Raw genomic sequence first — 27413 nt, 5'->3', positions numbered from 1 at the left:
GAAATGCTCTTGTTTAATGTCCTCTACTCACTCTAATCCCATCCAGAGCCTTCTGTCTAAACACACTGATAACCACACACGAGCAGCTCCACTACTTGTATACTCTTTCATTAATTGGTCTGACCGGTCAGTTCTCTCTTTCTCTGGATTGGACTCTTTTACAGTCTTTTTACACTTCTGCTCAATTCTCCACATTTTTATGTCAACAGAGACCTGGGGACCGAGACTGCATGGAATTTAGTGAGACTAAAGTAACATTGTCTTTTTTTAACAAGATATTGTACTGATCATCCAAAACTATTACAAATTGTTAGTAGTTGAAAATAAATATAAATATTAAATGATGTATTTATAAACCATATATGTTTTCCTTTTCAATATTTATCCAGTATTCAGTTGAAGCTTGTGTTAACAATTTTGAAACAATGTCATTGTTACCTATTTGATGACTAAAACTGGCATTGAAATGACCTAGGAACTAGTTTATATATGATGGGCAATGACAGACATCCTATTGAAACAATGCAGAGGCAAGCACATATATTAGTCCAATAAATGATCTAACAGCTAATAAATCAATAAAAAAGACAAGTAAAAAATCTATGCTAAAATAACATTTGATTAGTTTTCTTTTGGTAAGCACCAATTTGGATGGACACTGACCACTACTCACAGCAACACCCCGGTTTAGCACACCTTTACTTTGGGCTTGTGGTAAGGTGAGCCAGTTTGTGTCATTTCCTTTTACTAATAAATAGGTGAAAACAACAGAGCAGAGCTGTTATTCGCTTGAAGATCTAGAGATAAAATAAAACAACTTATATAAGACTTGCAGTGTCCAAAAGCAACTGAAGAAACATGAACCAAAGTATAACAAAGATGTCTGAAGGATTTCATTTATGCTGTATTACTTTGCCAACTTCAATAGATTCACTGCTTCAAGCTGAGTCATATTTATGGCCGTGGATTCAACGTACCCCAGGCCTACTGGAGCTTACCCAACTCCAAGCATTCTGAGGGGATAAAAAGCTTGAGCCATCAGATAACTTTCATGTTTTGGTTTAGTTGTCACATCACAGCTCATGGGAGCACCAACTAAGCTATGGCTCATTTTACCCCAATGTGACCTTAAACCTACTTCCTCTAATCTGCTTCTGCTTTTCATCTGCTTTTCACCCCCTGGCAACGATTTTCTGCTTTTTGGGTGTTTGTGTTTATTCTCAAATTCTGCCTTGCTCTTTAATCTTCCTTTATGAGCATGTCGTTCAGCATCTAGGCAGACTGAGACAGAGAGGAAAGACTTTTAATGATATTTGACCTGCCTAAGACCCAGACACCTACACCAAACCCGATCAAAGGAGGAATAATACAGACCTTTCTCTCTCTCTTACACAGTGGCTGTGGCAATGGTCTCAGGTGACCTGTTGTGTTCTACTTCTTTCTCTGTGGGTCATTAGCAATGCAATCTTAACAGGGTATAAAGCAATCTGCCCCCTGAGACTGCCAGAATATTGAAAATCCACATGCTACAATCGGCCACAAAACACTGGAACATAAAACGTGCCACAAATGGCAAACCAGTATACCTAATAAATGAAAAATATAACCTAATATAACAATATAAAAAGCATTTTAAACAAAGTTCATGATAGAAACACAAGAGCTGAATGAATATGTCAAAGAGGATTTGGAGATTAAGTGTTCAAAGGACAAAAATGTTGCCAGACTATGAAACAAAGAAATCTTTGAGGGAAATACCTTTCTTAAAGGGCTGCAAGTGAAATGGACACGAGAGTCTTAGACATGTGAGCTTGTACAGCTTCCAGCAGAGCAAGCATGCACACCTGGATCTATGGGAATAAACACTGGCCAAAATAAATATCACACATTTCTGACTCGTATCATGTTTATAAATATGGAATGTTGACGATCTCTATAGATACATTTCAGAAACTAGAAAATTGCTTTTTGTTCTTCTCTTATGGTTTTTCATCCTAAATGTACTTTTTTCATAATCAAACTCATTTAAATCTACAAATGATCACCATATATTTGTATTTAAAGTCAAACAGATTTGATCAAAAAATATTGGCAAGATCATTACTGTCCATTAAAAACATAGTAAACATAGAGAGTAAACATTTCACAAACGACAGTGAATGTTCAGATATTAAGTTCAGTATCACAGTACATGAGCTCTGATTTCTAAACATAATTACTTCATCCTTTGGCATTTGACCCCTTATTTTAGCAGTGCTAATTTAACATGGACTGGTCTGTCCCCTAGTGGACAGAGACCTGTATAACCTTTAACTTCAGGCTCAGTGCAACATTCATGGACATCTACAGTTTTGGCAAGAATGTCAAACACAATATATGCAGACAAAAAAAAAAAGAAGATTTTTTTTCGATTAATATTTTCATATACGTTTCTGAGAAATGTTGCTTCAGTTTAAATGTTCTTTAAACCACAGAACGATGTTGAAGAAGCAGTCAGACTGAGTGTTGACTTTAGACAGCGAATGACCCTCATCACTGTACCACAATAACCTGAGGGATAGACAAAGAGAGAGAGAAAGAGAATTTGTGTGATAAAGACAGGAAAAAAGAAAGAGAAGGCTGAACACTTCAAAATAGTGTTTAGTGTTTGACTGCAGTGGGTTTTTCACAAGCCAAGGGCAAACATTGTCAAATGAGACCGATATTTATTTAACTGAAAATGTACTAAAACAACATACAGTTTCGTAGGTTTTGGGTTAGAAAGATTTATTTTTCTTTTTTTAAGTAATGCATTACATTGATAATCAGACATTTATAATGTTCCAAAAGATTTCGATTTCAAACAAATGCTGTTCTTTCAAACTTTCTATTCATCAATAGTCCTAAAAATTCTTAAATATTTTACAATATATTAAAATAGAACAGTCATTTTCATTTATGGCTGCACAATTAATATAAATTAAATCGCAAAGGCAATACATCGCGATTAGGCAGAAGCTGCGAGATGCAAGGTTCTGTGATCAGCAGTAAATCTCCATATGAAGATCAGGGGGCGCTCTCGCGCTGAAAACCCATATATGCCCCAAAGAAGAAACCTAGGAAATCACTGGTGATGAATAAATAGATTTAACTGCTTTCATTGATTTAACGTGACTAATAAACACAAGACTACAGCAATATATGGTTTATTGGCACTCTTATTAGTATCATTTTCATCATCATAAAGTATACCTATAATAAAATGCTAACCGACAGTCTATATCACAGCCTTAATTATTCTAAGACACATCATCTCACAGAAGGATTTATTTTAAACACTCGACTGATGTTATGAAGTTAATTTGGAGTTAAAACATGTTATTAAATGTGGTATTTTCACATGCTCTGTCATTATCGCCGTCATTATCGCGAACGATGAATTCGATTTCGTAATCCTGCAATTATGTCGTCTGCGATTATGAATGCGATTTTGCATAACTTGTCAGGCAACTACAGCTCTGTGTAGTAAATGCTGCTCCACCTGAGAGCAGGTGATGGAGATTTACTGCTAATCACAGAACAGTCTTTACAGTCTAAATGCGCATGACAATTGCGATTAATCACGTACCATTAATCGCTTAACACGATTTCATTTTGTAAATACAACTGTATTTTGATCAAATAAATGGATCCTTGGTGAGCACAATCGACTTCATAAAAAAATTAACTTAAAATAAAAAAGTTAAAAAAAAATCTTTCTGATCCCAAACTGTATCATACTCTGCAAAAATAAAAGTTTCTTATCCATTGACAATGTTGTTGCAGATGCCATTTATGGGCCAATGCCAACATCTCAAAATGGCCAAATGTAATCAGCCTAGTCTTAACGCTATTAATAATATCAGTGTAATCTGTGTGTTTATTAAATGTAGTGTACCTGACGGGTGTATTCCTGCTCTTGAGTGCTCTGTAGAGCTCCAGACCCTGGTGAGGGGATACTCTCCTGTCTCTCCCACCCAACATCAACAACACAGGAGCACGGATCTAAACACACATTTACACAAACCATATTAGGATCTTCTATTTAGATATTAAGCTTTTGCTACACCAAAAATACTATTTATTAATCACTTTTCTTTTGTGTGTGTGTGATTATGAGTGAGTGTGCACCTATATATTTTTTTTTATATATAAATATATTTTTTAATGTAAAAAAGTACAAGGTTTTCTGTAAGGGTTCAGCATTTATAAATAGCTATATATAAACATAAGTCTATGCAATATACACATTTAGATTAAGTTAGTAAATGTGTGTGTGTATACCTGTGCAGCGTGTATTATGGGTGACTTTTCCAGCATTGAAATGATGGACTGTGATGTGGGCAGCTGGTCAAAAGCATACTGAATCCCCACAGAGGAATATCTCCTGTAGGAGCAGCATAAGCACATAACACCATTACAGTCACAACAGCAAACACTTTTCATCTTTATTTACAGGGTTATCAACGAATGTAAACGTGATTGTGTTACCAGTCTACAATATCACTGGTTCCAAGCAGTGTGGCTGCGTTGATCACAGGGTTTCTCGCTGCACAAGCTCTGTAGAAATCTGGATACTGACCAACCAGATGGCAGGCTAGAAAACCACCATGAGAGCCACCCATCACTGCCACCCTATCAGGATCAAGGGTCGTCTCATTCTGCAAAGTGCATAACACTGCCCTCTGGACACAAAATATGACAAATTAGCACATTTTTCCTCTATAAGCACACATTATATGTACATATACACACATGGACATCTTTGACGTCCTGACTGCCAACGTTTCCAGGCAAAGACTCTATGCCATCTTGACCGAAACCAGTGGAACCCCTGTAGTTCACTGTGACACACAAAGTCATTCTTCAAATCAGTGCTCATTCTCTATTTTTTGTTGTGTCAGGAACTAGAATGCTACATTCACACCCTACCCATCAGAACAGCAAATCCCAGTTTGGTTAAAGCCGCGGCCGTGGCGTTCCAGTCAGCAGCAAAATGGGCATGAGGACCACCTGTACAGACAAATACTTCACTGATCACTCACGTCTGTGAAATAATGACGTCATGCACAAACAATTGTCAGCCTTACCATGTATATTCACCACTAGAGGACTTTTCCTTCTCTCTGGAAGATTGTATGGCTTCAATAAAATTGCTCCAAAATTCAGTCCAGCTATATAGAGAGGAGGAAAGAGTAAAATCAAAAAGAAATATTGCTGGTAGCAGCTGTAAATCTGATGATACATCTATCTTCCTCACAGAACTGATGGTTCTCCTCTTGAGAAGGGGGTGTGATCAACATGGGCTGCCAATCAAATCCCTCATACACATCTGCTCCGCCCACATTACAAAGCTGCATGTCCTCAGCCTGATCCACTGATGAGAGGAAACCAGCTTTCTACAGAAAACACACAGAGTTGCAAGTAACGCAGTTTCCTCAGTGAAAGGTGACTATTATAGAAAAGTGTGTGCATGTGTGTATGGTTGTACCAGGCAAGGAGGCTGATTTGGAGATGAGCAGCTCATCACCATCAGGTCTTTTTGTATTGTCAAAAGCTGCACACTGCCGAAATCATCTACCAAACACACACACACAGAATTAATGACTGTCACAATTGGCAAGAGACATAGTAATGACACTGACAGTAATCTGACCAAATGGCCTTAGAATATCTTTCGTTCTTACAGAGTCAGAGCAGTCATGACATCACTCCATATTTACACTACCTAGTCTTAGCGCATCAAGTCCGCACACTTGTGTGACTCTTCCTGTGGTTCTGTCAACTGAGAACACCGCCTAGAAGAACAGATGATGCAAATCACAAAAGAAACTCAGAATCCACACTGTGCAGAAATGGGAGACACACAGGTTTTCTATGCAAGGTATTTAACAGTGTGCCAATTTTTTTCTGCACTACTTAGGTCAAATACTGGTATTTTTGTGTACCTGTATTTGTTTTATTTACCTTATTGTTTTCACAGGAACTGCTAAAGAAGATTCTCTCATTGTCTGCAGACCAGCATTGAGATGGCAATGATTCATATATTCCAGCAAACTGACCTGTGAAAGGACATGATATTGCACTTATGTCCATTGTGAAAAGCGCTATTTAAATGAGACTGACTTCGTCACTTTTCAATGTGTGTGCTTGTGTTTTCTTTTAAGTACCTTTTTCTGCTCTCCTCACCACATCTACTAAAACTGAAGTGCTTCTGCTCTTCATATCATACTAAAAGACATTAAATTTGGGGTCAGTAAAATTTATTTAAATAACATTAATCTTATTCAGAGTCTCTTGTGTTAGCCAAGGAAAATACAGCAGAATCAGAGAATTATTTGCTTTGTTATTTTAATATTTTTTCCTGTGATGGCAAAGCTGAACTTTCAGTGGCCATCTTTAGTGTAACGATGGTCCTTCAGAAATCATTTTAATCATGCTGATTTGATGCTCAAGATACTTGATACTATTTCTTATTACTATCCCTTTTGAACAAAGTTGTGCTTCTTAATATTCTTGGTGGAAAACCAGGCTACATTTTTTTCTAGATTCTTAATGAATAAAGAGTTCAAAAGAACAGAATTTATTATAAAGCAATTCATGTATGATATATTGAGCTGAATGTTCTCACCAGCATCATTCTCAGGCACTGACGATGTGGTCCAAACACCTGTCCCTGCAAGTATACGATCCAGCAAGAGTCTGGACTCATTCGAGGGCTTGAAACGGACACACTTTCAGCTGACAAGCACTCTGGCAGAGACAGGTCATATTGGACAAAGAGAAGTTACAGGACCAAGAGTTCTAATTTCACAAACTTGTATACAAGTCAAAGCCCAAAGAGTGAAGAGAGGGCACTTAAAAAGGTGCTTACACATAAACCTTCCTATAAAGATACTTACCACAGTTTCCTTTCATATCCAGGTAGTAGAGAGCTGATCTGGAAAAAGCATATAAGCATCTTAATAAATACTAGCACTTGAGGGATTATTACTGGATCAATATTTCTAAGGGGAAATGATAGCTGTTGAAGCTATCTTTAACTCAGCCCTCACCTACGATTAGAGCAGAATTTCAGGCCCAGTCTGAACGGCTCATTCCATTGGCCCACAAACACCACACCCCTTCCATTAGGTGCCCACAGAGCCTTAAGAGAGAACAAGGACTATTTTATAATTCAGTTAGCATTTACAACAACTGAATCTGAGATTGCTGATATAACTTTTTCTGTGTATGGCATAACATACCTGATTATCAATTAGACAACTGAAAATTGTAATGTACATCTGACTCACCTGTCCCGGTGATATATGTGGAGGGACGCCAGCGTAAACGATAACTGCCCCTTTGTTGAGATCAGCCACACACAAGACAGGACAGCTCTTACCCACCAGACCTTCACCCCAGTCTTCAACATAGATGTTCCTGTCCTGAGAAATGCACACGACTTCTTTTAAAAACCTTGAATGCATGTCTTCAAATGTCTAGCCATAACGGATATTGTATGAAAGTATATCTGGGAGAAGACCTTTCACCTGTTCCTCAAGTAACACTAGCCCACCATCCTCATTGGCTGATGCAACTGATGAATGTGCTGATGGCTCCACCCTCTTTTTTTCAGCCACATATAGCAACTTTTTTTCACATGGTGACCAGACCAGACATGCAAACTGAGCTAATGACACACAAAGACACAGTACAGGCAATCAGACAGATATCCTTGAACAATAATCTGGGCCACTGACTACTATACTATACTGGTTACTATAAAACATTATTAGTTTCCAAATTATAAAATGACTCAGCGTAAATGTGTATCTTCAACTACACAACCATTCAAAAGTTTGGGGTCTGTAACAGTGCTGCATTTATTTGATAAAATATACAGTAAAACAATAATATTGTGAAACATTATTTTTCATTTTAAATAATGGTTTTCAATTTCTAAATGTAAGTTATGATGGTAAAGCTGAATTTTTAGCAGCCAATGCCAAAAAGCCAGAGTCATCAGTGTCATTGTATTTCAGAAAACATTGTAAAACTGTATCCTAATTTGGTGCTCTTGAAGCATTTCTTATTGTTATCAATTTTGAAAACAATTGATCTGATTAATACTTGTTTAAACTGTGATACATTTGTTTTGGATAAATATAAAGTTCTAAAGAACAGAATTTATTTGAAATTTTTTAAATTTTTAAAATTATATATGACTTTATTGATAAATCCTTGTCCCATTAACTTTAAGTAGAACTCAGAGTCAGTACAAGTTCTTGGTTTTTTTCTTTACGACAGTTGGTGATTTGAAAGCCCTGGTGTAAAACATGGACAACCAAGTGTTTCTTACCATCTTCATATACTTTTCCATGTTTATTTAGAGCTATAAGGTCCAAACTTTTCTCCAGACCATTTTGCCCCCAAACCTACCAAATGAAAAAAAGAAGATTAAGAATCATCTTTTAATAATTCAATATTTTAATATCAAAGATAGCCATTACCTCCAGGTACTGATGTCCTGCATCCTCCCGGATGACAGCTTGAAGAGTCCCAGAAGGAGAATGGCAGCTGAGCAACCTGAAAGTGATGATGTGTTGTTTAGGTGTGTTGTTTACTTGTAGACCTTCTTTATATCTCTTGAGATAAATGAATATCTGAATATAATGTATGCATCTCCTACTCCTTCTCTATGTGTGAGCTTGTTCCTGACGGCAGCACATGCTCGATTGTGTCATGTTTACACAGTAGAGTCCATCTCTGAGAGAAACACAGTTTTACCCCTCTCTCCAAATCACACTGACTCCAACCTGCAGAAGAAAAACAAAAAAAACAGTTGAAAATGCAAGCATCATGAAGTCATATAACTAATTAAATAAAGAAAATAAATAAAACCACATGACAGGACTCTCCAATATACTTACGGGTCAATATAGTGACACAACGCTTTTCACTGGCAGTGTCCACCAGCTCATCAGCGACCACAGAGGCAGAAGTGGGCACTGGAAAGCTGATACAGTGTCTGAACACAGCTCTGATTTCACTCTCCATTGCAATCTGAGACCACAAACATATAAACTATGAGTCATCATAAACAGAAAACAAACATGAACCTGCCTTTCTTGTGGGCTCACACTGTAAAACAGCCAATTTTTGTCACTTTAGAGTCCACTGACTCATATGAACTCATATATGAATCATATAAACTACTGAAGTACATCCCATCTCACCTACTATAATGCTCAGCAGGATTCAAACTTACTATTTATGCAATCCAAATAATTAACAAATAGCTATAGTTATACATTTAACCAACATTTTGCGATATAAAATAACCTATTTTTATTTCACTGGTGTTTAACGCTTTGATAACGATATTACGCTTCCAGTGATCTCATTAAAAAGATGTATTCTTTCAATAATAAAGCAACACGTTAATAAAAGAGAGTGACCAAACGTTAAAAAGTAGCGCCGTTTACGTTTGCACCTTAAAATAGATGTGGGTCAGCTGGGCGCAAGCGAAATCTGGCTGAAACAACAACAACACGGACGCCACCGCAACGCATTTCACCAACAATAATCCACACCGGTCCAGTGAATTGAAGTGGACAGTCGTGACAGAAGAGTGAGATCGGGGAAAATCGCTGGAGCGACGGTGAGAGCCGATATTTCAACCGCGGACAAAGCGCTTTGGCTGCGGACGCATCCATTCTGTCCACTGAGGGGGGTTTCGGTTTATTCAGCACACTTTCGACACTATGAGCTTTATTTTTCCTGCGCCAATATTAAAGTACTCTTGTGTTTACGCATAAAAATATATTCCATAGTATCATGAAAAAAGTATTGGGGATTGTTGCATGTAAAATCACTTAAAAATGTATTTTGGTTTCCCATCAGTTTTAAGATATTGTGATTCCGTTTGGGCTGTACAAAGAATGTCTGCAATGTTTGTTACTATATATCTTTAGATTGAAATTATTCATATTGTTTCTTTAACTACTTATCTTTAAATTGAAACTATTTAGGCTTATTGTTTATATTTATAAAAAAATGTGTTATTTTGCTATTATTTAAATGTGTATAGAAGACATTTTTAACAATGTTCTGTATAATCTTTTCTTCAAAATATCAGCTTTCGTGTTCTCCAGAATAAAATAGTCATGCAGTTTGGAATAACATGAGAATAAATAAATGATGACAGAATTTTCATTTTGGGTGAACTGTCAGTTTAAGGCTGTATTTTAAAGCATTTTAAAGATTCCTGAACTTTTCTGTGAAACAAACCCCTTTTGACATCAAATTTTTACCACTAACATTTTAAGTTAATACTTTGATCATTTAACAATACATTTGCACATTCCCAGTTCCTCTGGGAACATTCCTCTGATGTCAGTATCTGCCTGGTCACATGAAATGTAGGTAAAAAAAATAAAGTGTTTTTTTATTTTGTTTTTAATCTATATGTATTTGTTTTAATTTAACTCAAAAATTCAATGCACTAAAGAGTAAAAGGATGAACTTCTGTCACCTTCTGTTGTTGTCGCAAAGCGAGTCTCTGTTGTTTGGGGTTTTTCACCTGAGCAGAGGTAGATTTCTCCTGGTTTGACACATGATCTGGGTGCTTCCTTCTTAAATGCACCTGCAGATTCTTCCTGTGCAGCATTAAACCACAGAACGGACACAGATCTTGTACATCAGATCTGGATCTTTTTTTTGGGATGGTGCTTTCAACAGATGTGTGTCCAGAGAACATCTCATTTACCAAAGTCTGTATGGCTACATCAGCCTCTATAGGATGAAGATTGGCAGCAGCATTTGAGACTGTGGTCTCTGTGACATTATGATCCACTACAGAGAGATCTACCACTGAAGGATCTCCTTCATCCACTGGGGACATAGTTGGGTCATCTGTTCTCAGCTGCTTCTCCATAATCTCTCCTTCACCTAAGATTAAAGAGAGTAAGACTATCAAACACTCTTATCAGAGGACATGGATATGCACAAAACTGCATTTCATAGTCTTGTTGTCAGCCTGCCAGACTGACAGACAATCCGACTTTTGGCTGGAACACACTGCATGGCTTTTAGATTTCTGAACAGATTATAAAACAACATTCTTGGTATATGTTTACATAGAATAACTGGACATCATACAATAAACCACTGAAGATCAAAAATGACCACTTTCAAGCCGCTGTGAATGCAACAAATGAAACATGCATGACAATTGAAAACACTGCTCTCTAAAATCGACTCAAATGATCAAACATGATTGAAATCCTGTGACTGGATGGAATGAAAGTCTAAACTAATTCATCATTTTTCAACAATTTTTGTCACAATGATGAAACAATAACTGAATATATATATATTTTTTTTAATCTGTGCCTGATCGTATTCAGGTCTTTTGTCACACTGGAAAGGTCAAGTCAAGCAAATTGCATTATGCAGAATATTTTCTGTTTAATGAGACTCACCTCTGGAGTTTTGGTCTGCCATCTCTGAATCACTGACTCCCTGGCTCACTGTCTCCTCACTTACAGCCTGCAACAACAGCACAGGGTGAATAGAGATATAAATGCATAAAAAAAGAGAAAAAGAAAATAGAAACTTACCCTTTTATGGCACAAGTGTTCCCCAAAGTATGCTTTACTTCTCCTGATTTTCAGAGCATCTTCAGAGACCAGATTCTTGTGTCCTTCACTGACAGGCATCTCCTGAGTACTGCCAGCCTCACATGTTGTCAGATGAAGATCTGGTGCAGGTAAACTCTCGTCTGATTTCAACTCGACAACTGTTACTTTGGGTTTTTTGCTCTCGCACATGGCCAGGTGTTTTAGAAAACCATCTTTCCTCATAAAAGTGGATGTGCAGCTAATACAGTGAAAGTGTGGAGCAGTTCGGCACTTTAAATGACATTTAAAAATGAAGAACTCTGGTGAAAAAAAAAAAAGTAATTAAGTTAGATATCAATTTAATACTAAGATTTACCTATGCTTCTATAAAATTCTATGCTTTAGTAAATTTTAATACTCGATAGAACATAATAACCATTCATTCCTGTGACTTCAGTTCCTGGGACACTTTCAGGTTAAATATATACATCTAAAAGTTTGTAATTTCTATTATTTAAAACTTGCCCTTGTGTCGTATCGCTCTTCTTCTGTGACCTTGCAAATGTTTTAAACATTTGCTTTGGATGGTGGGTTTGAACATGTCAGGCCCACAGAAAGGACAGTGGTACAGGGAACAGCAGTCCTCACATCTCACAAGAGTTGGCTGCTCCTCTCCTCGCAAAATAGTTTTGTGTAGCTATGGAATACAAAGGATGTGAATGTCAACATTGTAAAACACCTTAATGTGTCTCCTGATGAAAGGCATTTCAGACAAGTGCTTTGTACATGAAAATATTACTTCTTGCCTCGTATGATTTAAAAAAAAAAGTAATAAATTATGACATTATGATAAAGTATGAGAAAATTACATTTGTCGACACCAAATCTATCTGAATCTGCCCTCTAAAAAAGGAATTTCGATGTCAAAATCTTACAATGTAATTTAAAGCGAAATTAATGTCAGTATGTGGCCAGGCCCAAAATATAATACGGGGGAGGGACAATCAATCAATCATTACTTTACAACACAAACGCTCTGAAATGACAGCTGATCCATCGACGGACTCCTCCAGCCACGGGCCGATTAGCAGACCTGCAGCTGCTCACGTCTGACGTTACATCAGTCACTCACCTGTAGCGTTATAAGCTCTGTATTTTAAACTTGCTTATTCATTCGCGACACAACGCGAGTTGATAGATCATCCCTTATTGTAAAGTATGCATAAATGTTGTAATTTACCTGTGTATGTTGACTTGTATGGCTGAACATTTTAGCCAAACTTCTTGTTAGGAGTCCGTTTGGTCTAAAATCTCGCGAGAGGAACCCATAAAAGGAGACGTGTAATAAGCTTTTCAAAATAAGAGTTAAAACGTGCATCACCCTAATGACACTTAAAATGAAATACAATAGCAAATGAACGATAAATGTACACGTTTAAACTGACTGTAGCAAACACATTTTAATATACAATCAATATCAATTGCAGTTCTAGTCATCACACACTTACTTTCATAATTTGTTTTTAATAAAAGCTATGTTTTACTACAAATACAATTATGGCTGTCAAAAAGACTTCCAACTCAGTAAAGGATAGTTACGTAATTTATTCTGCTGCATACAGTACATTTGCTTCAAAGAAAACTTGTGACATGGTGGTTTTGGATATTTAGAAAGAAATTCAAAAGAATTGTTAAAAGCATGATCTAAATGGGCATACATGAGCTTGGGGTGAAGGTACAATAGTGTAAAAACTAAAATAAAAACCTTTTCAGAAGCGGAGTAGAATTAAGACGTGAAACATGCTTGATTTAGTGGTGGTGAGAGGTTTAACAAAATGGTCTACACTAACTGGTAAACTGCAGTCAGATATGTATTTTCATCATCAGATCATTGGTGCATCAGCATAGTCCACTTATAAAATGCATATAGAAAATCTACAAAGAATAAATTTTTCTTGGCCTCTTTGTTTGCTGCAGAGCTGTAAAAAGTTTTTGACATTTTGATAAAAATTCTCTTTTTTTTCCCAAAAACACTTGGGGAGGTAAACAGGTTTCAACAGAAAAGCTGAATTCAGCCTTACAAGAGGTTGTTATATTTCATGTTGGTTTAAGTTAAGGATTCCTAGCTTTCACACTGTGATGTTAAATAAAAACACAACACTGCATACACACACCCAGCCTTTCACACTCACACACACTCAGACAGACAGTCACACATGCATGTCTATTGTCAAGTCACTGGCTTGGCAGTATGTCAAAGTATAATTTCAAGTGAGCCGTGGGGATTTTAAGGATGTAGTGTTTCTCTCTGTCGCCTTCATCCTCACATTACGTCGGCACGTTTGTCCCTCACTTTGTTCCTTAATTTAGTCCGGGCCTTGAATGCAGCAGAGTTAAACAGATGCTGTGAAGAGACAAACTAAAGTTAAGACAAACTAAAGCATTTCTTTGGCAGACAGTTTACAAAATCAGTTGAATCTGACTTCACGCTGCAAAATAAGTCTTCCCCTCATGTCAGTGTCACTTTTTGTTATTTATTACATTAATAAGTGAAAGGTTCAAGATTACCTTCTCTGTGCGGGAGATCCTGCTGGCTTTGACAGACGCATCCAGGATGAGAGGAGGTCCAAGTCCAAAAATATCCCTCAACAAAGGATTAAACTATAAAAAAACAGACACAAAAACTTATTAAAACAAACACTACAGAACAGTGGTTCTCAAACATGAGGCCGGAGACTCAAGATGACTTGATATAAATTATATAAACAGCCCAAAAAAAGCATTAAAATAAGGAATAATAACTAGTAATTCTACAAATGTTCTAGAAAAAAAAAAAAAAAAAAAAAAAGTAAATATATGAGGTAGCATAATTATGAATAAATGTGATTTCTATCACTGGAAATGTCAAGTAAATTAACAGAATTTTAAAATACCACAGGTATTTTATAAAGAGTATACATTTTTCTAGTAATGACAAGATATAAAATGTGTTAGAGTAGAAATTGAGATCAAAAAAATTAATTTTATTATCGGTTTTATTTAGAACCAGAATTTAGCATTTAAATTCTGATTTAATTAAATATAGATACTTTTAGAAATACAGGTGCATCTCAAATTAGAATTTTGTGTTAAAGTTGATTTCAGTAATTCAACTCAAATTGTGAAACTCGTGTATTAAATAAATTCAATGCACACAGATCTATGGTTATTTTAATTGTGATGATTTTGGCTCACATTTAACAAAAACCCATCTCAACAAATTTGAATACTTCATAAAAAAATCGTGAATTGTTGGCCTTCTGGAAAGTATGTTAATTTACTGTACATGTACTCAATACTTGGTAGGGGCTCCTTTTGCTTTAATTACTGCCTCAGTTCAGCGGGGCATGGAGGTGATCAGTTTGTGGCACTGCTGAGGTGGTCTGGAAGCCCAGGTTTCTTTGACAATGGCCTTCAGCTAATCTGCCTTTTTTGGTCTCTTGTTTCTCATCTTCCTCTTGACAATACCCCATCGATTCTCTGTGGGGTTCAGGTATGGGGAGTTTGCTGGCCAGTCAAGCACACCAACACCATGGTCAATTAACCAACTTTTGGTGCTTTTGGCATTTTGGTTTTCAAAAAAAAAAAAACACAATGGACCAACACCAGCAGATGACAGTGCTTCCCAAATGCTCATCTCAGACTGTGGAAACTTAACACTGGACTTCAAACAACTTGGCTATGAGCTTCTCCACCCTTCTTGCAGACTCTAGGACATTGGTTTCCAAACGAAATGCAAAACTTGCTCATCTGAAAAGAGGACTTTGGACCACTGGGCAACAGTTCAGTATTTCGCTGACGTTGTCTGTGGTTCAGCAAATTCTTTGACACGTCTGTGTGTGGTGGCTCTTGAAGCTTGACCTCAGTCCATTCCTTGTGAAGTTCACTCAAATTCTTGAATCGATTTCGCTTGACAGTCCTCATAAGGCTGCAGTTCTCTTGGTTGGTTGTACCCACACTTTTTCCTTCCACTCAACTCTCTGTTAACATGCTTGGATACAGCACTCTGTGAACAGACAGCTTCTTTGGCAATGAATGTTTGTGGCTTACCCTCCTTGTGAACGGGGTCAATGATTGTCTACTGGACAACTGTCAGATCTGCAGTCAAGTTGATTAGCATGGCACCATATTCTAATTTGTTGAGATTGTGAATTGGTGGGTTTTTGTTAAATGTGACCCAAAATCATCTCAATTAAAAGAACCAAAGACTTAAACTAATTCAGTATGTGTGCACTGAATTTATTTAAAACACAAGTTTCACAATTTGAGTTGAATTACTGAAATAAACTTTTCCATGACATTCTAATTTATAGAGATGCACCTGTATGTTAATTTAAACATGAACAAGCATGTTTCAATTTCTACAGTGCATTACTCATGTATAGATTCATATATTAATTATTTGAATTGTGAATTATAAAAAAAAAAAATCTCTAGTACGACACAGTGTTATGCCAATGATGAACTGCAATTGGTCCTCCTCACCTGTAGGTGGTGTCTGACTCCAGACTCAAGCACTTCCTTAAAGGCATCATAAATCCTGTGGCGCATCCAGCCATCAATGTAGATGGCCTCAATCCCAAACTGGATCTTCTCCTCTGTGAAATCTTCATTCTGAAAGTAGGAGGGAATGTTTGGTCTGATGTCAGTCAAATTTTAAACCATAATCATCCTTGATCAACTCAGTTTATTAGCCCTGCATGCAAATTTGCCATTAAATATTTGGATATAACTGACATGTTATTTAAAAACAAAAGGCATGAGTTGTGGGTCTCCTTTCACCTCTATGTAGTGCAGCACCTCCCTGAAGATTGAGCGTTGTTTCCTGCGGTCATTTTTAGCACGATGTTTGTTTCCATCAGTTGCCAGGTTCTTTAGACTGTCACACAATGCATCGCAGTCCTCATACTCAAACTCCTGAAACACCACACACATTACTTACACTGCCATCATCCTGATGCTCAAACCTATTCAGCATTACACAACACACACCTGATCGATGTCCCGTCCCAGTTCATACAGCAGAGCAATGGTCTCTCCCACAGCAATCCTGAAGTTCACCTCACTGCTTTCTAAACACGTGTGTAGACATGGCATGTGGCTAAAAGACAGACAAAGAGATAGATCATATTACACACAAATAAGTCTGTCTATTCAATCGGGGTCTTATCACATGGCTTTTTTCTCACCCTGATCATAGCATTACATGAAAAATTCTGTATTTTGTAGTGACTCAGAACAGTTCTGGGTGGTGTTGTTTATGTATTTATGTCCTCATCAAGAAGGCAGATGCTGAAATTACTGCAAGCCTCACGTGCTTCAGTCTATGTAGCAAACAAACCCGCAAGTCTCTGCCATTCATTCATTCACACAGAGAACATGAACATGCGCAGAACATGCAGGATTCATATTTCAACCAACTTTTTTGGCTTAACATTTACAGATACTGGTCCATATGGAAATTTGATTTGATTAATTTATGCTAACTTTGACAAATTCCGTGACTGTCCATGTTAAAATGTAAATTTCATTTTCATGACTGGATTTTGAGATTCCGTCTGCGTTTTTTGCTACGCGGAAATCATAGCGCTGTATGCGTCAAGAACCGGGTTAAAGAACTTAACTTAAAGAAATCTGGTACCATCGCATTTTCATTTTTTTTGTACTGACTTGGTACCAAGTACCGGGTCTTTTGACAACACTACTATAAAGGTGAAAATGCAAGAAAAAAATAAAACGTGAACTAATAACCACAGCTTCACAGAGGAATGTCAAACATTTTGATCATAACAAGACCACATTCAATGCCTAATTACTAAAGGGCAGGTCATATTTACATTTATTCATTTATCAGACAATCATCCAAAGTGGCTTATAAATGAGGAATACAAAAAGCAATTCATCTTAAGGAAGCAATAACATGAGAGGTGCTAGCAATATAAAGTTATAGTATAAGAGTACAAGCTAGAACAAGGAGGGAAATAAGAAATAGTGAGCATAGAAAAAGTAGTGTTTTTTTAAAGATCTTTGTATACTGATGTTTAGCAAGGAGATATGGGTATATTTGTTGGTCCAAACATAATCAAAACAAGCACTATAGCAGAAACATTTGCAATTCCTCAGTAAATTTTTGCTTATCTCGCATTTGCTTTTTTTTTTCGTTGACCCTTATCACTTTTGTGCCCTATTTTATCACTTATTGTGTTTTTTTTTTTTTTGCGATTCAAACTCACTGGTTCAGAATGGTGTTGATGCGTGATGCAGGACAAAGGGTGCAGAGCAAAGCCCAAGACTGAAGGGCGGCGCTGTGGAGCGCAGGGATCCCGGCTTTGACAGATGGCAGAGTGCCATCACCCAGGGGATATGCACCCACAAACACACTCTCCAAATGACCAATAGATTTTAGCAGATCCTGAAAAAGACAGAAGGAAAAAGACTTCTACAAACATGCATATCTATAAATATTCATATGCTTTTAAAAAGATCTGACCATACCTCTGCATCTTCTGAGGCAGACACATAGCAGCACATACCCAGAGCTCGAGCGCACTGACATAAGGTAAGTAGAAAAATCCCATTTTAAGTGTTAATGGAATCAAACAAATAAAGGTTTATGGATATATTGAGGTATTAACTCACACTCTGTCGAGCTGACAGGCTGGCACAGCTGTCAATCAAAATGGAGCTGAGGATGGGGCGGAGCATCTTAAATCCCTCCTCGCCTTCAACTCCTCCCCCAAGCTGCACGCACAAGAGAGCACACACTGTAGCAGCAGCGGCCTGCTCCTCTCCTCCCCCTGAAGAGAACACTTTATCGAGTCAGTAAACCCAGCAAAGTAAGAGAAACCACAGCCTTGAATTTTCATGTAATGGAAATTATTTTTTTTATATAGACACATTTCAATATAAAGTAACTGGATATAACTAAACATTTACTTTCTGTCCACTGCCAGAAAGTAAATCTCAATGAATCAATTCACTGCAGAAAGTGAAGATAAAACAATGACGGAGTTATAATGGCACTTTCGACATTTGATGGCGCATATTCTCTCAGAGACGACCAGAGACGAATCTACTGCAACATATGCGGATAACGGTATTAATCTAACGGTTTTCATTTATTCCCTTATCCTAATCTTTTGTTATCTTCACAGTTAAGTCAGTTATTTGGTAATTATTGCAGGAAAAATAAATTGTAAAAATAACAGGCCTAATAAAAATAAAAAATGTAACAGGCCTACGTTAATTCGAAATGCCAAGTATCTTAATATTGCCATCAATTCATGTTTTTAACTATCTCTGGATATTGTTAATACAAGATCATCGTCTTTCTATAAACCCCATGAAGAGGAGGTTATCGCTGGTCCTTTCGCAGAGCGTGCCCATCCGCTAACATTATGTAAAGTAAAAAAAAATTTAAGTGACTAATACATTCAAAAAACATTCAAAGTGTATTGTGCACTTCTTTTTTCATTTAAAAGTAGACCTACTGCTATATGAAAAAAGCGTAATAACATTTGGTTTGCAAAGGTGCTTTTTACAGCGGCGTTCCTTTTACATAGTAGCACTTAAAATATTTATTAGGCTACAAAATAAATATAATATAAATCTCAACTTATAACATTAATGTTATTAAATTAATTATGAAACAAGCCATTTGTCACTGCCAGGACATTTTTATAGAAAATATTTTATAGTTTGTTACAGAAAAACAAGTTATGCTAAGAGTCCAGAGTCTCGATCATAACATTATAACAGACATCTTCCTATTAGAGACCTGCATGACTGCAGGACCCATCGCAGTGGGACAACACTTGATGGGAGGGTAGAGACTCATGTGTGAGAATAATTAGGGTGTGCTCACACTAGGCAATCTTAACCGTGCCAGAGTGTGTTTGACCCCCAAAGCCTGGGTCGTTTGACTAGTGTGATCGCTCCATTTAGCAGTACCTGGTTTGGCGTTTGAAGAGGTTGGCAAGAGCGCGGTTCAATTATATATAGATAAGTGAGTGTGAGCGCTAACCTCGCTGGAGTGCAGATCTTCTGATACTTGCTATATGATTACGTGAATATTTCTGATCTGTAAAGCAATATATTGTGAGACGTGTGTTACCGCTTCCCATACGACTCAAAATAATAAACCACCAAGTTAACAAAACGATTCACTCCACTGTGTTGAGGAGTGCTTCTCTGCTGTCTTCATGTGCTATCGGAAAACTCGATTTCCAACTTATAAAGTCATGATTACGAGCTTGTTGCATTATTTTCTGTTAAAAAATAACAGTGGTCTGTGAATGTTGATGCTTAGCCTTAATAATTTGATCTGGAGCATCCCTCCTGTGACCCATGATTTGTCTGTATGTGTATTCAGAGAGCAATGGACTGGTATTATTCAGAATAATACAAAAATGCATTAACGTGCGATAAAATAATTATTGGTGCTAATCAATTAATTTGTTAACATGATAATGTGTTAACCTGCCCATTATATAGCATTGAATTGACCTGAAACCTGAAAACCAGTCAATAGAGATGATCAGGTTGTTGATTGTGGCCTGTGCAATGTTGGTCCACTCTTCTTCAATGGCTGTGAAAAGTTGCTGGATATTGGCAGGAACTGGAACACACTGTCGTATACGCTGATCCAGAGCATCCCAAACATGCAAAATGGGTGACATGCCCGGTGAGTATGCTGGCCATGCAAGACCAGGGATTTTTCAGGTTCCAAGAATTGTGTACAGATCTGTGTAACATGGGGCAGTGCATTATCACGCTGCAACATGAGGTGATGGTTGTGGATGAATGGCATTCAAAATGCCATCAATAAAATGCACCTGTGTTCACTGTCCATAACATATGCCTGCCCATACAATAACCCCACCACCACCATGGGCCACTCAATCCACAACGTTGACATCAAACCGCTCACCCACACGATGCCATACATGCTGTCTGCCATCTGCCCTGTACAGTGAAAACCAGGATTCATCCATGAAGAGAACACCTCTCCAAAGTGCCAGACACCATCGAATGTGAGCATTTGCTCACTCAAGCCAGTTACGATGACAAATTGCAGTCAGGTCGAGACCCCGATGAGGACGACGAGCATGCAGATGAGCTTCCCTAAGTGTTATAATTATATACCTTATAAGTGTTATAATTTTGTTCAGTGTAATATATATATAACCCAGGAGTTTCAGTTTTCAGGGTTCAGTGAAAACAAACACATGTAAGACTGTAAAACCAGTCTCTGAGCCCTTAGTTGTAATGATCTAAAGAGTGTCCCATTGACTTTATTTTGAACTTTGCATGCATGACAAATAAAATGAAGTCTTAATTCCCACCTTTCTTCAAGCTCCTTTCCAGACAGTCACTGATGGTGAAACGTCTCTCTAACAAAAACTCATACAGGACTCTGGAAGAAAACGCCAAGCGGAGACTTTCTAGTGCAGCCAAACGGGTCTTAGCACTGAAAAACACAAAAGATAAGAGTGAAACAGCTGCAAAGCTCATTTAGTTTTCAGTAACTGTGTTCACTTGCATTGCTCACTGTTGCATGTGAGTGTATTGATACCTTTTGTCCATCAGATTGTCGATGCACTGCTTGAGTTTGTCTTCTGTTTCTTCCTGAGCGGTTTGTTCATCTACCACCTCACCTGCACAGCACAGAGAGTCAGTGTGTGGATGTTTTTTATTTTTTGTACTTGCATGCTATATATATTTGTGATAAGGTTTGTGTATGATGTTTATAAAATGTCTGTGTACCTGTGGCTTCCTCTATGACTGATGCACTCTCGCTTGCACTGCTGTAGTGACTGAGAACCTCCGACGCCAAATCATCATCACTCACACCAGACTCGCCTCTCACCCCATTTCTCCCTAAAACAGTGAGCGAGAGAGACGTTATGAAGAGATAAAACATTAGTTTAATGGTTTAATTAAATAAAGGATGGGAATGATCACAGAGTGATCATAAGCATTTTAACTGTCCAGAGTTCATGTACCTGAACCTAAACCCTTTGCTTGTACAAAGCCAGAAATTTTACTTCAGTGCCCAGAGAAAACAAAAACATATGTAGGATTGAAGGACCAGTCTGTACTCTTAAAAATCTGAAGAGTTTCCCATTGACTTGAACTTCAACTTAAAGTGTGAACAGTCTGACTGCAGAAAAAAAAACAAATGAAAACCTGTTTTACATATAACTACATACATTTAGCCTTACTAAATATTGTCTAAAATGATATAAGTTTAATTCAATCATGATTTAACTTGATTAGTCTGTAAGGATGTGACTGATTTGTGAGCTGGTCTGCTTAAGACATCTAATACACTGCTGTTCAAAAGTTTGAGGTTAGTTGGATTGTATTTTTAAATGTCTGTTATTTCACATTTATTTGATCACAAATATAGTACAAACAACAATACACTAAAATATTATTACAACAACTTAAAATGTCAGTTTTCTGTTGTAATTATTTATTTATTTAATATTCCTGTCATGGCAAAGCTGAATTTTCAGCAGTCATTATTTCAGTCTACTGTGTCACATGATCCTCCAGAAATCGTTCTAATATACTAATTTGGTGTTAAATAAACATTTCTTTTTTATTTTTACATTTTTTAAAAAGTAGTTGCTTAATATTTTTGTGGAAAGCATGACACATTCTTTTTAAATTCTATTTAAAAGACATAAGTTACCACTGTTGATTTGATCAATTTAATGCATCCTTGATAAATAAATAAAAAAAAGACTTAAGTTTCAAAACCTTTTCCCAAAGCTTCAATCAACTGGTTCACTTATCTGCAGATTTAAGCTACAATTAATTCAGAATAAAGTCAGAAGACCATTGTAGAACTAAAAAGGACTCAAACTAAGAGTTCAGCAGTATCTCATCAATATGAATGTGCCATCCCAATAGACTTTAAAATGGCAGTAACAATACATGCATCAGCATAACAAGACATATCAGCAGGAATGAGATGGGGAGGATGGGGTCTGGAATGTTCGGGAATTTATGAAAAACAAATCAGAGACAATCCACAGTAGTCTCAGACTTTGTAAAGTCAAATGTGGATAGAAACAGTTAGTCCAAATATTGACTTGAGTTCCAGTACTTTCCAGAAGGCTCATCACTTCACAGACTGGACCCATGTGATTCCCAAACAGCAGGGGGGACTTTAGTATTTAAATTCCACCATAAAAAAGGTCACATTACTACTTTTGTTATACATCCCAGCATGACTGCTCAAAGAACAATGAAGACAACTTCAGCTGCCTTAGTGAAAAGCTACTTGGCGAGACAATAACAGCCTCTAATCATGACGATGATTAATGATTTCCAATATAAAAGGAGTTAAAAGGAACACATTTATAGTTTGTTACCAATAAAGAGGTAGTTAAACTTTACTGATGGGGCTGTGAATGTGCTTGACCAAAAAAAAAAAAAGTTAGGAAACACTGATCTAGAAGTCTGCTTTCACAAGAAAGCAGAAGTGATAGATGCTTCTGGGGGCTTTTGGTTCTCAAGTCATGAAAGGCATTAGACAAATGAGAGATGATGTAAACAAATACACGAATGGATATTCACATGCAGTTCATTAAACATTAATGGAGGTAAGAGGCATGAGGTCACAATCAAGATCAGGCCACGCTACCTGCACGTGACACGGCTGTCTTTGACAACTGCAGCTGAAGCACTTCCTGTCGAAGTGAGCCTGCTCACAGTGAACAGGAGGAAGAGACAGATTAAATCAGGTCTTGTATCAGATCAATCTGACATTTCAAACATTTAACTGTAGAACAAGGTGAAATGTTACTCATGCACTCTGGACAAGTTGTATCAAATGACTCTTTCAAAAATGCAACCCTGCTAAGAAGACTGGAGTCACGTGCCAATTTGGGTTGATTTGGGCGGGGTCTGAGCCGGTCGGCCATGACGGTAGGAGACGTTATCGGTTGCCAAGGGCAACTCCTTCAGAACTTCACAGAGGCGCGGCTAAACATTCCAGAGCTCTTTAATTTTTTTGCATTTATTATTTCGGTGGGACAGAAACAGATCTATGAATACGAGGAAGAAAAGGAAGAAAGTAAAGCAATGCAAAAAGATAAGGCGAAAGAAAAGGGACCTTACAGGAACAAGCTCACACCAAGCGCAAAACAGCAGTGTTTGGAGAAGCTCTCAGGCATCCAAAATATCGACCCATACGAGCCCCTTGCAGCGGAATGGCACAGAGACCTGGACCATTTACCTGCATGCACACTTATGGACATTGTGAATTCTCTTGTTTTTGGTGTAAGTTACTACACAATGCAGGAGTTTAAAAGCCACAAGTCTTTGGAAAGTTACGAGGCTTTCTGCTGTGGCTGGGTGCAGGACTTGGCCATCTACAAGCCTCCAGGTGGTGTAAACAGCATTGTACTGGCCAAGGTATGTTTCTTCACATGCGTTATAGTGTGTTGTAATTACATTACATTTAGCAGACACTTTTTGTACAAGATGACAAAGTCTCTTCGCCAGGTCAGAGACTTTCTCTCCCTGATGCTGTGTCCATTTCGTTAACCTAAAAAACTGTATTCCATTGTTCCTATGTTTTCCATTGGTATCGTGTGAGGTACTGGAGCAGTTTTTAACGCAGCAGTGACTTCAAGGCATGGTAAAAAAGTGTGGAAATGCGAGAACCTCCTATACTACCGAGTTAACAACACACGTAAACAATCATGTTTTGCCGGCGAATCCAACATGGCGGAGAGGGTGAAGATCTCGCGAGATACCATGATATCGAGGGGAGGGGCTCTGTACATGACAACAACTCCTCACTTTCAATGTCCACCAGCACAGCTGTGAAACCACCTGAAACCAGTTACGACCAGCAAACCATTGTTTTTGTTTTGTTTTCAGAATGATATTAACAAGTATAATAATTCAGAGAATTAACTCTTCAGCACTCACCACAGTCAGTCATAGCACAAAAGAGACCAGTTTTTGACACCTGCATTTACCGGGTGAGTATCATCAAGCCCTAGATCAGGTTTATCTGGCGGTACACATGTAAGAGGAATGTGTGTTGACGCTGCATGCGAGACAAACTTTTTTCTTTTTTAAATGAAAATCCAGTCTTCGTATTGAAACAATCAAAACCTTTTTATTTTTATTAGCTCCTTTATTTGGAATAACCAACCACCAACGATTGCTCTTAAAACTTCATGCAAATCAAAAGAAAATGGGGGCCTAGGGCTTCCAGATTTTCATTTATATTTCTGGGCAGCACAAACAAAAAGTATTATAAGGTGGGTACACTCTCGAGACAATGCAAAATGGACTGATATTGAGAAACAAGCCATTTACCCATTGTCATTAACATCATTGCCCTATATTAATAATATAAAATGGATAAATGGCTGTGTAAAAACATTTGTGATTTATAATATAATGAAAGTCAGGAAAGAAAAAATTATGCAGTTTGCATTCAAAAATCTCTATTTTGGCACCTTTGTCCTTTACCCTAGATCTACCATCTTCTATAGGGAACACATTTATAAAGTGGAAAGATCAAGATATTGTCTCTTTTAAGCAAGTTCTTAAAGAGGGCAACCTTAAATATTTTACAGAATTAAAAAGTGAATTTGATAGACAAAGATTTTTACAAGTACTTGCAACTTAGACATTTGATAAATTATCTCCTTGTAAAGGGTCATATCTCACTGAAGTCAGTACTGAAGGGAAAAATGTCAGAGATATATGCAATTTTAAGAGATCAAGCTGCATCATCATTAACTTCATTAAAAAGCGTATGGCAAAAAGATCTGGGTTGTAATTTTGATGACGAGCAGTGGGATATTATATACAAACATTTATTTTTTTCATTCTCTAGTAACAAAATAATTGAACAAAATTACAAATTTATACAAAGAATATATTTGACCACAATTCGTCTTAGTAAGATATATTTCTGGTGCATCCCCTTTGTGCAATAAATGCAAAACACACAGGGGCACCATCATGCATATTTTTTGGAACTGTGAAAAATTTTATTAGTTTTGGGATTCTGTACATGAGTTCTCTGTGATGACCCTGGGGAAAACATATCACAAGACTCCTTTAACATATCTTTTTGGGGTGGACTTAAATGAAACATTAGACTCTGTATTTATAAAAAGGATAGGTCTAATTTCTTATGTATCTAAGAAATGTACATTACTGAATTCGAAAAAAGAACAACCACCTACATTTGAATTATTTAAACATATTATAAACGACACACTACACATGGAACATTTGACATACAGCTTAAAAAACAAAATCCACATCTTTTTAGAGACCTGGAATATTTTATTTTATCCATCATCAATGCTTTGACTCACAATATAATTGTTTACCCAGTATCAACACAAATTTTTCGATTTCATGTGCTATCACTTTGTTTCAGTTTTAATTTGCTAATACAAACTGGACCTGTTGATGTATGTACTACATTTGTATACTCTGATACTGTTTTATGTGCAAAAATTTTGTTGTTTTGTTTATGTTGTAAACTGATAAAAAAATTAATAATAATAATAATAACTTTTTCTTTTTTAAACGTTAATCCAGTCTTTGTACTGAGACAAATAGTTGAAAGTTAAATAAATAACTTAACTAATCTTACTGCTCGGTTTTCGCGACTCCGTGCTAAATATACACGAGCTTCACCTGTTATGCTGCAGACTGAATAACCTGACAGTCAATCATTTTGCTTCTATTCTGATAATGCAAAGGGCAAACACATTTTCTAAAATATTCATTGTTAAATTTTTAGTTTATTATGCATTCAAGATTTTAGATGACTGGCGCTTGAAATCGTCAAGTTAATAGAGGAAAAAATCTAAATCTAAAACTCAGTTGCCAGCTGGTCAAAAATGTGTCACACAAACAATGGCTTATATTTAAATGTTACTTTATTTAATGGTTTAAGCATAAATACTCCATAATATAGTGAGGTTTATACTTATAATAACAATTTACCAATGGTTTAATCAATAGCTTTAAGTAACGTTACCGATAAATTATATGAAATAAATTATTCGCCATTATGCAAGTAGACCGATCTTGTGCTAAGGATATGTAACTTAACTGGAGGAAAAGGCAAAACTATTGCTTGGCGATATTTTGTCGTGTGGCCATGTTTATATAGTGTGTGACAGCAGGAAGTATTAAACTCACCCTTACTGGAGCTGTTCCCGCCGCGTTTCCCCTTTTTATTTCGTGGCATTTCGACAGCCGCTCCAAAACAGGCCCAAAAGAATTAGATTATACAGAACAATAAGCTGTAGACAGTCAACAATTTATCAACCAAGAAATCCTCTCCAGAGAATCAAAATTCTGCGATCTGTGCCGTTTGGCTCAACGCTTTAGGCTCTACCAATGAAAGATGCGCATGGCACCAAAATTAAAATACTTCAAATTCAGTCTTGGTTTTAGTATTTATTATCTATGGTTGTCCCCAGGTAACCGATATCTAATGCCAGGTTGTGATGGTAAATATATTTTGAAATGTTTGGGACGGAGTATCGTGCACGTTGCTTCTCCAGGTTCCACCATCTTCCCATCGGTGACGGCTTGGCTTGCACACCCGGCATGCTCCTCCTCTACGGCTCACACCGCAGCAGAGAATTGTGGGTAATGTAGTTCGCTGTATGATTCCGTCTGAGGGCCTTTGTGAGAGAAGTAAAATTGAGAACTACAACTCCCACAATGATCAGCAATTCAGAA

The 27413-nt window shown here is 37.1% G+C and overlaps 2 protein-coding genes across 3 annotated transcripts; both read right to left on the bottom strand.

Moving 5' to 3' along the window:
* Window positions 1-963: 963 nt before the first annotated feature.
* On the bottom strand, window positions 964-11900 carry LOC113078400 (acylamino-acid-releasing enzyme-like). Its single transcript, XM_026250732.1, has 24 exons — window positions 11625-11900; window positions 11487-11553; window positions 10538-10953; window positions 8934-9066; window positions 8693-8819; window positions 8514-8589; window positions 8363-8438; window positions 7554-7693; window positions 7314-7448; window positions 7074-7165; window positions 6921-6958; window positions 6650-6771; window positions 6189-6249; window positions 5986-6080; window positions 5747-5816; window positions 5510-5595; window positions 5279-5417; window positions 5109-5192; window positions 4951-5031; window positions 4774-4862; window positions 4510-4703; window positions 4303-4405; window positions 3917-4023; window positions 964-2550 (listed from the first exon to the last, which is right to left on the bottom strand). The coding sequence occupies exons 1-24, from the start codon at window positions 11865-11867 to the stop codon at window positions 2448-2450; spliced, it is 2877 nt and encodes a 958-aa protein (XP_026106517.1). The 5' UTR covers window positions 11868-11900; the 3' UTR covers window positions 964-2447.
* A 1309-nt stretch (window positions 11901-13209) lies between these two features.
* On the bottom strand, window positions 13210-27244 carry LOC113078398 (interferon-related developmental regulator 2-like). Of its 2 annotated transcripts, XM_026250730.1 has the most exons (13): window positions 26865-27244; window positions 23320-23379; window positions 21429-21542; window positions 21238-21319; window positions 21008-21132; window positions 18303-18460; window positions 18159-18212; window positions 17897-18075; window positions 16656-16764; window positions 16446-16580; window positions 16149-16277; window positions 14193-14285; window positions 13210-14028 (listed from the first exon to the last, which is right to left on the bottom strand). In XM_026250730.1, exons 1-13 carry the CDS (start codon window positions 26911-26913, stop codon window positions 13948-13950), a joined length of 1368 nt encoding a protein of 455 aa, XP_026106515.1. In that variant the 5' UTR covers window positions 26914-27244; the 3' UTR covers window positions 13210-13947. The 2 variants fall into 2 exon arrangements, with proteins under 2 accessions (XP_026106515.1, XP_026106516.1); XM_026250731.1 differs by lacking the exon at window positions 23320-23379 and having other exon boundaries at window positions 26865-27243.
* Between the last annotated feature and the right edge of the window lie 169 nt (window positions 27245-27413).

Source organism: Carassius auratus, unplaced genomic scaffold (genome assembly GCF_003368295.1).
Source record: "Carassius auratus strain Wakin unplaced genomic scaffold, ASM336829v1 scaf_tig00025657, whole genome shotgun sequence".
In the NCBI taxonomy this organism is placed as follows: Eukaryota; Metazoa; Chordata; class Actinopteri; order Cypriniformes; family Cyprinidae; genus Carassius; species Carassius auratus.
This window is presented reverse-complemented; position numbering and strand designations above follow the sequence as displayed.